This window comes from Lolium perenne, chromosome 5, assembly GCF_019359855.2.
Source record: "Lolium perenne isolate Kyuss_39 chromosome 5, Kyuss_2.0, whole genome shotgun sequence".
NCBI lineage: Eukaryota > Viridiplantae > Streptophyta > Magnoliopsida > Poales > Poaceae > Lolium > Lolium perenne.
The window spans coordinates 88,819,223-88,831,067 of NC_067248.2; the positions used below are offsets into that span (position 1 = coordinate 88,819,223).

Consider the following 11,845-nt stretch of genomic DNA (forward strand, 5'->3'; position numbering starts at 1 on the left):
GAATGGGTGAGTTGATAAAGCAAGTCCCATAACAGAGATTTGTGAACCCTAGAAGCAAGTCCCATAATCTCTCCTATCTGCTTCTACAAAACCCTAGAAATTATGCACGAACTGCAGTGCAACGGGAAAGCATATCTACAATGAACATGGAACAGAGACAACACAATTTACAGCCGCCCCATAACAGAGATTTGTGAACCAAGCGACAGAGCAGGAACCTAGGCGGAGAACAAAATCCGCCCAACATAAAGTGAACAAAATAACAACGGATATCTACAAAAAAAATCTCATCAGCATAATCCACGGAGAAACAATCCCTCACCGGACAAACAAATCGGCCGGCAACTACTACATCGACCCAGATCTGCCAACTAGATTCCGTTCAAATACTAACCTTACAGCGGCGGAAACAATTGACCCTTGCTAGTGAACTAAGAGCAGGAGAAATCTAAGTCGCGCGCTCTAGCCACTGGGAATCAAACCCTCGCCGTCGCCGTCGCCCTCTCCGTCAAAGCTGAATGGGAGGAGAACAGGGGAGAGAGGAGAACGGAGGGGAACACGAAATCAATTCGAAATATTTCCAAAAAGACAGGCCAAAAAGGGAAAGTCAAACGGTTACCAAAAAGCAAAGACACGTACCACACGTCAAAAAGGGAATTGACTCGCGCTTCCACGCGAGCGCTCCGCGCCGACCAAAAGAGACCGCTCGAGCGGTTGATTGCCAAGGAGGGGATTCGAAGTGTAGAGCTATTGCACCAGAAAAATAGTTGGCAATATTGGTAAGAGCAAAAGCAATAATACTTCCTCCGTATATCAATGACGACTTCGAGATAGCGCTTCGTCAAATTCATCACCTACTGATAACGATAGATCATGGAGACAAACATCATTTTCATTTCAATCTGCTCCTTTTTTTAAGTCAGGTAATAGTAACTAGTAAGTCCCCACAAGATACAAGATAGAACTAAGTACAATAATAAGGTAGTGAGCTTAACCGTGCATCTCACACACCAGCACACCTCCAGTTTTGAAGTGCAGAGACCAACCATTGGTCGACGATGAGAAGTCCAAAAAACCAAAGCACACACATCCATACAGGCTTAGTTCGAACTGAAACCACCATCTATATCAACATGAGACCACAGTGATGGCTTTAAGGCTCTACAGCGCACAACCCTGTCAGTAATGGTTGCGGCTTCCCTCTGCCCAGGGCGAAACCACGGGTTCCATCTGGCATACGTGGGCCAGGAGGTTGTTTGTTGGCCACAGGTAGTGGCTGCTCAGGCTTGACGGGCTGCTTGTTCGGCGGCGTGCCGACCGGATGGGTGCCACCACGGTTGATAACCTGGTGATGGTTGCTGCCATTGTGATTGTGGTGCTGATTGTTGTTTTGTTGATGGTGAGCACGCCCACGGCCTCTGCCGCCATGGCCACGGCCTTTGCCACTCTTCGGACCTTCTTTGTCATTGGAGTTATCATCAAACTGTACAATATCAGGGTGGTAAGGTACATGTCAATGTGATCAAATACAGAAAAACACTAAACCCTACTCTTAGAACAGACTGTATAACAAGTTAACAGCACATGTAACCAAATCCAGAATAAGTAGTACTCCCTCCGTCCCAGTTCACAGGGCTTGCACGTATCCCTAGGTTGCCTATTTGACCGACATAATATCAATTTTATAGTACAAAAATTATATCATTAGAAAGTAGAACATCTAAGCTTTCTAATAATATATATTTTATAATATATATTTTGTATTATGTTAATAAAATTTAAGACCTAGAAATACGTGCAAGCCCTATGAACCGGGACGGAGGTAGTACCATATCTTTGGAATGGAAATTCAATAACAGTTCCCAGCAAAAACAGCAGTTCCGAGACATCCCAACTTCCAGGCAGTTGTTGAAGTTATTTTAGAAGAATATTATGTCTGGGTTGCTTCAGATCCAAGTGGGATTTAATTTTATATAACTTTGCGCTGTGTTAAGTACACTATAATGTGACTCCTTACCAAGTGCTCTGGCAATACATCTGAGATTTGAAAGGATCCTTCAAGTTGTCTCTCGTTCGATTGGTTTGATGTGGAGACATCCTCCTCGCAATTTCCATCACCTTCATGTGCTCCCTTTTTCCCTTTTACCGGCCCCTTTGTCTACACCGAAATCATCACAAAAAAAATTAGTACCGAAAGCAGAAGACATCATACTTGGAAATTACATAGGAAGGATAGCAATTTGCGACATACATACAATTCATATAATGTCATTTTTTTGCAACAGGCTCTACATAGATTTTAAGAAAGAACAAACACCAAATATATTGATGGCCACACCCAATAGTAACATAAATTGGCACAGCTGAGATGGCGACAACATCATTGCCACAACAGCAGGTCACTGGCAACTGAAGTCATTTGTGTCAATACCACTACTGCATTCCACATTTATAAGATAATGGCAGGAAATGGTAAAGAACGAAAAGTAACAGACTATGGAATCTGCATAGTTAGCAGAAAAGTAGTGGCAAATTCATAGTTCCGAAATGAAGTGCATTGACATAAATTTCCCTACCTTATATGGTCAATACAAAAGTGTATACATTTCAATTAAACATATCCATTTGGACAACAACTGAAGAAAGATAATATCATTGGTGGCTAACCATGCAAGTATTCAGGAGCCGTACTCTAAGCCCATTTCTCCAGTTCTTTTCATCATTTAGCTCCAGAATCTGCAAGAAATCGATCAACATCAAGAAAAACACCGTGCAAACATTGTATTGAAGAATTCAAAATCTGTAGCACATACTGCCTTCTCGGCATCCTGATGAGTCTCGTACTCCACAAAGGCATGCAGCTAATTTCAAAGACAAAAGTCAATTTGTTAGCAAAGCAATGAACAGGAACTGCTGTCTACTATAAACACAGAAGTATACAGAAAACCTATTAGAAAACCCAATGCTAAATTAGGAGTATGCCTAGATGAACTTAAGAGTGCTTAATCGCTGAGCAACAGCCTTGCACCTAGCAGTGCATGCTAAGCAGCGCGTGCAGAGAAGGAGCTAGGCGCGAGGAAAGCGGCTCCTGAGCATCGGGAAGCCAGCAGGTGGGATAATAGAAATTGGGCATCAGGAGAGGGAAAGGTAGAGCGACTATTCCTTAAGAACTTTGAAAAATAGGAGATTTTTCAAATAAAAATATATGGCGATCTGCTTGCGGAAGGTCGCTGTAGAGGAGTTTGGGGTGACTAAGGGAAGTAGAAGGGAAGCTAAGGATACCTGGTGGTGGAACGATGAGGTCCAGAAGGTTATTAGGGAGAAAAAGGACTGTTTCAGATGCCTATATCTGGACAGGAGTGCAGCTAACATGGAGAAGTACAAGGTGGCGAAGAAGGCTGCAAAGCGGGCGGTGAGTGAAGCAAGGGGTCGGGCGTATGAGGACCTCTACCAACGTTTAAACACGAAGGAAGGCGAAAGGGACATCTATAAGATGGCCAAGTTTAGGGAGAGGAAGACGAGGGATGTCAACGAAGTCAAATGCATCAAGGACGGAGATGATCAGCTTCTTGTGAAGGATGAGGCGATCAAGCGTAGATGGCGGGAGTACTTTGACAACCTTTACAATGGAGAGGCTGAGAGCTCTACCATTGAGCTAGACGACTCCTTTGATGATACCAGCATGTGCTTTGTGCGACGTATCCAGGAGTCTGAGGTTAAGGAGGCGTTAAGGAGGATGAAAGGCGGCAAGGCGATGGGTCCTGATGGTATCCCCATCGAGGCGTGGAGAGGCCTTGGAGACGTAGCGATAGTATGGCTAACTAAGCTTTTCAACCTCATTTTTCGGTCAAACAAGATGCCCGAAGAATGGAGGCGGAGTATTTTAGTACCAATCTTCAAGAACAAGGGGGATGTTCAAAGTTGTACTAATTACCGTGGAATCAAGCTGATGAGCCATACTATGAAGCTATGGGAGAGAGTCATTGAGCACCGCTTAAGAAGGTTGACAAGCGTGACCAAAAACCAATTTGGTTTCATGCCTGGGAGGTCTACCATGGAAGCCATCTTCTTGGTACGACAGCTGATGGAGAGATACAGGGAGCAAAAGAAGGACCTTCATATGGTGTTCATTGATTTGGAGAAGGCCTATGATAAGATACCTCGGAATGTCATGTGGTGGGCCTTGGAGAAACACAAAGTCCCAATAAAGTACATTACCCTCATCAAGGATATGTATGATAATGTTGTGACAAGTGTTCGAACAAGCGATGGCGACACTGATGACTTTCCAATTAGAATAGGGCTACACCAAGGGTCAGCTTTGAGCCCTTATCTTTTTGATTTGGTGATGGATGAGGTCACAAGGGATATACAAGGAGACATCCCATGGTGTATGCTCTTTGCGGATGATGTGGTGCTAGTCGATGATAGCCGAACGGGGGTTAATAGAAAGTTAGAGTTGTGGAGGCGAACTCTCGAATCGAAAGGTTTTAGGCTTAGTAGAACTAAAACTGAATACATGAGGTGCAGTTTCAGTTCTACTAGGCACGAGGAGGGAGAGGTTAGCCTTGATGGGCAGGTGGTACCGGAGAGAGACACTTTTCGATATTTGGGGTCCATGTTGCAGAAGGATGGCGATATCGATGAAGATGTGGGCCACCGAATCAAGGCTGGTTGGATGAAGTGGCGCCAAGCTTCGGGCGTACTCTGTGACAAGAGAGTGCCACAAAAGCTAAAAGGCAGGTTTTATAGGACAGCTATCCGACCTGCGATGTTGTATGGCGCTGAGTGTTGGCCAACGAAGAGACGACATATCCAACAGTTAAGTGTAGCAGAGATGCGCATGTTGAGATGGATATGTGGCCACACAAGAAAGGATCGGGTACGGAATGACGATATACGGGAGAGAGTTGGGGTAGCACCGATTGAAGAGAAGCTGGTCCAACATCGTCTCAGATGGTTTGGACATATCCAACGGAGGCCTCCGGAAGCGCCAGTGCAAAGCGGACGGATAGAGCGTGATGAGAATGTTAAGAGGGGTCGTGGTAGACCAAACTTGACATGGGAGGAGTCCGTTAAGAGAGACCTGAAGGTTTGGAATATCGACAAAGATTTAGCCATGGATAGGGGTGCGTGGAAGTTAGCTATCCACGTTCCGGAACCATGACTTGGTTTCGAGATCTTATGGGTTTCAACTCTAGCCTACCCCAACTTGTTTGGGACTGAAAGGCTTGGTTGTTGTTGTTGTTGTTGTTGTTGTTTTTAACTTGTTGCTACCTGATGAAATTTCTGTACCCTGATGAAGTTTCTGTGCCCTTCTGCGTTTGGTTTCAGGTGATACACGAACAGCATAGCCATCATGCAGGTATGGGAACATGGGTTGCACACACTTGGCAGCTCCATATTAGTTTAATTTCTATATGTGAACGACTGCTAAAATTTGGCCCTAGTACATAAGAAAAGGATAGTTTGTCAAGCTTAAGCAAACAGAACCTGTGGCCTCGCTGTGTTATCATTTGTATGAATTATGATTAGTCCAGTTTCTAAATGCATTCCTGCTGTGTTCGGATGTGGTCCAGCTTCTTAGAAATCCGTTGATCCAGCTTCTAGGAACGACTCCAGCGTCGCTGGTGGAGCACGGAACGTTCAGGTGAGCTCCTCGGTTCGGCAGGGTTGACAACCCTTTTTCTCTGGGCCTCCTGCTGAGGAGGGGCGTGTTCCAGCCTGCTAGGGAGAAGGGCAGGGCTGAAAACCCATTTATTTATTTGTTCACGAATTTGTTACAGTACAGAGGCAGTTTGAGTTGGTGATGCGGGTGACAAGCGGAAGGTCGGAGGCCAGAGCACCTGCACCAGACAGAGCTTGGGACGCGCCGACCGGAGTTGCTGGAGGAGGACGGAGGGGGTCAGGGACGTAGCTGCTGGAGGAGGAGGTCAGGGTGAGGCCGCGGCTCAGGCTGGCTGCTGGCAGGAGCACGGAGCAGCTGCAGCCAAGGGAGCTGCTCGAGCCAGGGTTCGAGGTGGCGGCCGGTGGCAAGGATGGAGGTGACTCTGGGGTCGCGACGGAGTAGCCCCTTCCTGCAGCTAGGGTTACAGGCTGATTGGATCGAGATATCGTGGCGCAGTAGCCCAATCGAGCGAGGTATCGAACCGTTTTCACTTGGCGGTGGCAGAATGTCTGTAATTTCGCACTGCTCCATGATTTGCTGATCCAGGAATTTGCTGAACTGGTGCTCCGCATTTTGTAAACCGAACTGGCTCAGCTTCGCGGATCTAGCTCTACGGAGCTGGCGTGTTTTACACTGCTCTGTGGTGGAGTTCCGAGAAGCTGGAAGCCGAAGAGCTTCCAGACATGCCCTTGCTCGCTTTATTAAGGGGCAAAATTCTGATTTTGATAGCAATAGTAGCACTGAGAGGTCTCGGATATTTTATGCATGGCAACATGGGTGTTCAACTGTTCATTGCGGTCGCTGGGTTGCATCACACTATAGCACGGTAAGATTCATAATCAATGGTAACACATTTATCTTCTGTGAATAGAGCAATTTTCAATAACTTTAATGAACTCACTTGCCCAAACGAGTTATGATCAAGTAACTATTCTGTTGCATAGATCCATGGGACATGTTCAGGTCACATTAATTTTAGCTCATCTACAGAACAAAGAGATTCAATTTTGAGTATCTTGCGGAGGTTCTCCAAACATAAGAGCATGCACTTGTTACAAGATTCAGAGGCAATGCAAAAAGGGATAGAACAAAGGAGTCCTAGATGTAATGGTCAAATTACGTATACTTTCTCGTGTAAATTATGTATTATTATGTATTAAGTCAGTGCCTAAAGTTACAGATAAAGAATATTGGTTCAGGTCTAATGCATTAAGAATTATTCAGTGAAAACATGCAAGTTAATAGTACTCATTTCCCCACAACATTATAAAAGAAGCATTGAAATCGTGATTACCTTGTTGGCAAAAAGCATATCTAGCTTGGCAGACCTATTAGTAGCAGGACCAGGGCCGTTTGGAGTCTGAGGATAGCATGTACGAATTGATTTCACACTGATACATTACAAAAAAAACAAAATAATGTTAGTATATATTTATATTGTTCTTTCTTTGGGGATGGTTATACTGCTTTCTTTGGGGGGAGAGGAATGCATGCTTCAATGACCCTTACCTGCCAACAGCTGAAAAGATCTTCATAAGATTCTGGTAAGAAGGATCACCAGGAAGATTTTCTGCAACAACAATTCGGGACTACGAGAGAGAGGGAGACAAATAAACCAGCGTCGATCATCCAAAATTACAAAATGTATGTGCAAAGACATTCATGAATACCTGGAACTCCTGCATATCAGATTCAGTAAATGGATGTCGACGTTTTACTCTTTTCCCATCACCACTTACAATCTACAATGTAAGGTTGTAAGTAGATATACATACCTATTTTATTCTAGGATATAAGTAGACAATTGCCAACATTTTGCTCTTTTTTCGAACGAAAAGTTCTCACTACAGAAAACAACTTATATGTATCTTACCACATGGAAAGACTTACAAGTTTTGATGAGGTGCGGAGAGCTGCAGCAAGCATTGTGTTGTTATGCACTAAAGCTTTTATTTTCTTGAAGCCAGCAATAACTGATATTGGCACTGCACTTAGGGAGGCAGCATGTTACTTGCCAGCATACATTAGCTGGAAGATTGTATAGAACAAATTCTAAAGATTTGGACCAAAGACGAAGACACGAAACCCACCTTATAACCAACTATGAGTACCAGATAAGTTAAACAAACAAAAACACAGTGTTTTAATTTAGCCAATATAAAAAGCATAAGATGCATCTAGATGGAACAGACATGAGGATCTTTGACTTCTCTCTTTCTGGTAAAGCAAAACAACAGAATGATGAATACAATGCCGTGTTATCGTAAGACTTGCAAGAAAAATGTCTAGTCCCAACAAATGTGATTGCTACTGAAGGAACAAACTACAGGCATAAGCACATCAACAGATCCGTCTAGATGCAAATCTGGAGTTATCCAGAAAAGTAGATCCAAATGTAAATATGGAACTTACCATATCCCTGAGGATCCTTGCTAATAAATCTCATCAGATGTTCCGTAGTAGCCAGGTTTATGTCACTGAAATAATACTCCACCTACAAAATTCCAACTATGAAGATAAGAACAGGTAAAAGCAAAATAAAAGGGGAACAGAACACATAGAGAACATTATCATTGATCATTGCCCTGGAGTTCTCTACCGATAAAAATAACAGGACCATCGTTGTTGCCAAGACTTAATTTCAAATTACAATGCATCCCAGATAACTCCACTTAATATACCATTTCCAGATACAGTAGTTTGTTAACTGATTAAATGCATTACAAGGAAATTATCTCTAATATTGACATTGCACTACGTAAAGCTGCCTCTCAGACAAAATAGAAGTCCCATTAAACTATTAACTGGCAACCATTCCCTCTGAGACAAAATAGAAGTCCCACCAAACCATTAACTGGCAACCATTCAACACAGATGCAAAAACATTGCCCAGAGAAAGAACTAGTCGCATTTCAACACTCTTAAGCCAAGGTAGGATAGTGTGATTTTTCATTGAAGGTAAAGATCCCTAAGTATGTCGTGCACAAAAGAAAATATGCATGTTGAACTTTCTCAATATTTAGCAATGGTGCCTGCTTTTGTTAATCTGCCAGATAGTCTGAAAGATGATAGTACAAAGTATAATGGGAAGGTTCTGATTTTTGCAATTTCACCACTCTATTTCCTCCCATGAATCCAGCATATTTAATCAGGATGAAAATAGCCATGCATCCACTTTTGAAGCAAGCAACACACATGAAACTATTAACTTCTAAATATTCTCCCATCTCAACTATGTCTGGCTAATCCCCTGCAGCATGCAGGCTGGCTATCTTTAGTATGGTACAAGAATTACGAGTCGACGAGTCGAGCCGAGTCGTCCAGGTACCGACTCATAGACTAGCCGTGACTAGTCTACCCTACTGCTCGACTAGTCGGCATATACTTTAGCAGTCGCTTGTACAAAATACTATCATATATGAAAACCAAATAAGAGATTTAATAACTAAAACTGACATAATTTCAACACAAGTTACATAAATAATTATGCTAGAGCCTAGAACATCATGGCATAGGCCTCAAATTATCTCCTCTAGATAAAGTTCCTAATTTTGGCTCCCGAGAGCCTCACTTAACGAGGAAAATTTTGAGTCGACAGACTCAGGAAGCAGGACTAGTCGGTCGACTCGTCGACTCATGGAACTAGTCGAAACGACCATCTGAATCGACAGTGAAATAACGACTTGTAGACTAGTCGCTCAACTCATAATCCATGGTATGGTAGTTATCCTGTTGTCAAGGTCCACAACAAATATGGTTTTTCATGATTGTGGCGCATACTGAAGCAACCTTTAGGATAAATAGGTACAAGCATACTTTGTTTCATTTTTCCTACTTTCATATCTTGATTCTCTTCTGTAGAGTAGAAATGTTTTAGTACAAGAACAATCAGAGAGATTCAACCAATTCATGTAAAGCAGATGCCAAAAAATCAAACTAAGAATGATTAACCCCATAGTCAATACAAAAAAAAACTACAAAAAGAAATGGAGCTGTTCCCAAAACAAAGAACAGATAAACTGACCAGAAAGGGCACATTCTGATGCACTGAAATGTCCCCAAGTCACTCCCACGTTTCTACTTAGTGAAGAGAAAAGAGCCCCTCCTAGTTACTCGGAAAAAAGTTACCCCCAAGGAAAAATTAGCAAACATGTATTCCTAATGCTGAGCTCAACAGTGTGCTACCATTTATTTAATTCCCCGACTTAACCAGTACACATCCTTCTCGAAAAGAAAATTATTCCCAACGGATGACTGGGCACATTACGCATCATTGTCCCAGCGGTAGACTGGACTAATAAGAACCTACTATTTCGGTCACAGATAAGTCAACTGGGACATGCCTTAAAACAAGGTTTAATTTTGGCTCAAACGGTTGGATGCAGCAGAGTTATATGTTGTTCTGACGGTCTCAATGTGGTCCAAGCAATGAATGAGGGAGGCTGCTCTAATGGAGCTTCAGCTGCAATCCTTGATGACTGCTATCACCTAGCTTCCAAATTTCTGAAGGTTAAGTTCGAACATAATTTTCGTGATGCAAACTCGGTAGCTCGTGAATTAGCTAGGCTAGCTCGTGGATCTGATCAACAAGTCTGGTTAGATGAGCCCCAGGTCAATGATGTAACTTGTATTTTGAATGAATAATGAGGTATGTTTATGTCAAAAAAAAAGGAGAGAGAGACACACACACGATCTCCTACTTCAAATCAACTCGATCCTAAATGTTGTCCAAAAAAGCGAGACCGACCTGCTTGGTAATCTTTTGCGCCACCTCATCGGCAAGCCCGTCGGCCGTGGACGGCTCAGCCGCCGCTGGCGCCGAGCGCTCCAATTCCGGCTCCGGCTCCTTGGCAACAAATCCAGCGCCAACCCTCACCGGCGCAAAGAAGTCGAATGGCGGGGGAGGCGGGGGCGCCGCGAAGAAAGCCGTGCGAGGCGGCGGTGGAGGCGCTGCGAACACGCGGACCATCGCTCGTCGTGGTGGCACCACCGCGGCGACCCGCGGCACAAACTCTGGCGCCTGCGCGTTGAGGCGGCTGTTGGAGCCGCTCCTCTGCAGGCTCCCAGGCCGCTCCGACGGCTCCACGGCGAACCAGCCGGCGGCGATCTGGTCGGGCACCTCCTGCTGCGGCATCAGGGTTAGGGTTTGGGCGGCTGCGGTGGCGGTGGCGGTAGTAGCACGATGGCAACCACTACTAGCTAGAGAGCAAGAGGCAACAGTTGAAGATTCCTCTAGTAGTAGTGGCGGTGGCGGTGGCGCGGCGAGAGCTTGGATAGTGGCGGAGATGGGGTTTCTCAAAGGTAGGGTTCCGGTGAGGCCGGGTTATTTATACGCGCTGACCATCGCGGGCTTCTTCCGGCGGAGAGCTGAGCTGGAGGCAACCGGGGTGCGGGCTCGGGTGCACCCGGCGTACGGTGGACTTCGTTGCCAGCCGTCCGATTACTTCTAAGTTCTAAGATGCGTGCCTTTTATCTCTTGGTGTTTAGGCGTACATAACAGGACTAGTAAAAGGTACGTGCTATGCACGTCAAGTTGATAAAATTGTGAATATGGTTTAAAAGTAATGTGCCTGTTTTATAATTATGATTACACAAGCAAAATTCGTTTATGGAAGCAACTTTTTTCAGGAGCTAATCGACTCATTCACAACCATTTTGGTCGAGTTTTGCTAAAGATTGATGATATTCTATTGTTATTGATTTGGATGGATTTTCAAAGTTGATTGTGCAGACCTGAAAATAAATAGAGCTAGATCAAGTAATTTGGTTGTAAAAACTTTGTTGCCGTTGTGATAAAAGTATGAAATTGACTAATAAAACAACACATATATAAGTTACTTCTTTCCATTTATAAACAAAAATCGACGACTCTTATTTAGGGAATACGCCAACAGCCCAATACCATCATTGACTTGATTGCTGGACTGCTGTAAGAGCAAGTGCAGTCGTTTATTCAATTTTGGATGGCTATCAGAGTCCCTATTTGGATTATATTAGTAAAAAAAGCTCTACTGAGTTGGTCGTCTCGTACTGGACCCAGGCAGAAAACAACTCTCTCTTCCTCAGCATCATCCGATGAAATTGAGGCAAAATAATCCACTCCCCTTTTCTCTTCTTAACCTCACATGATATTGCCAAATCGGGCCATGGAATCGGCAAATTGTTGTGTGCATTGCC

General features: G+C 44.0%; 1 protein-coding gene across 1 annotated transcript; it reads right to left on the reverse strand.

Annotated features, from left to right (window-relative positions):
* Nucleotides 1-889: 889 nt before the first annotated feature.
* Nucleotides 890-10,956, reverse strand: LOC127319557 (la-related protein 6B). The gene is made up of 10 exons (XM_051349528.2): nt 10,416-10,956; nt 8,081-8,162; nt 7,559-7,653; nt 7,339-7,410; nt 7,178-7,257; nt 6,963-7,059; nt 2,814-2,861; nt 2,668-2,736; nt 2,018-2,158; nt 890-1,483 (listed from the first exon to the last, which is right to left on the reverse strand). The coding sequence occupies exons 1-10, from the start codon at nt 10,800-10,802 to the stop codon at nt 1,154-1,156; spliced, it is 1,401 nt and encodes a 466-aa protein (XP_051205488.1). The 5' UTR covers nt 10,803-10,956; the 3' UTR covers nt 890-1,153.
* Nucleotides 10,957-11,845: the final 889 nt, after the last annotated feature.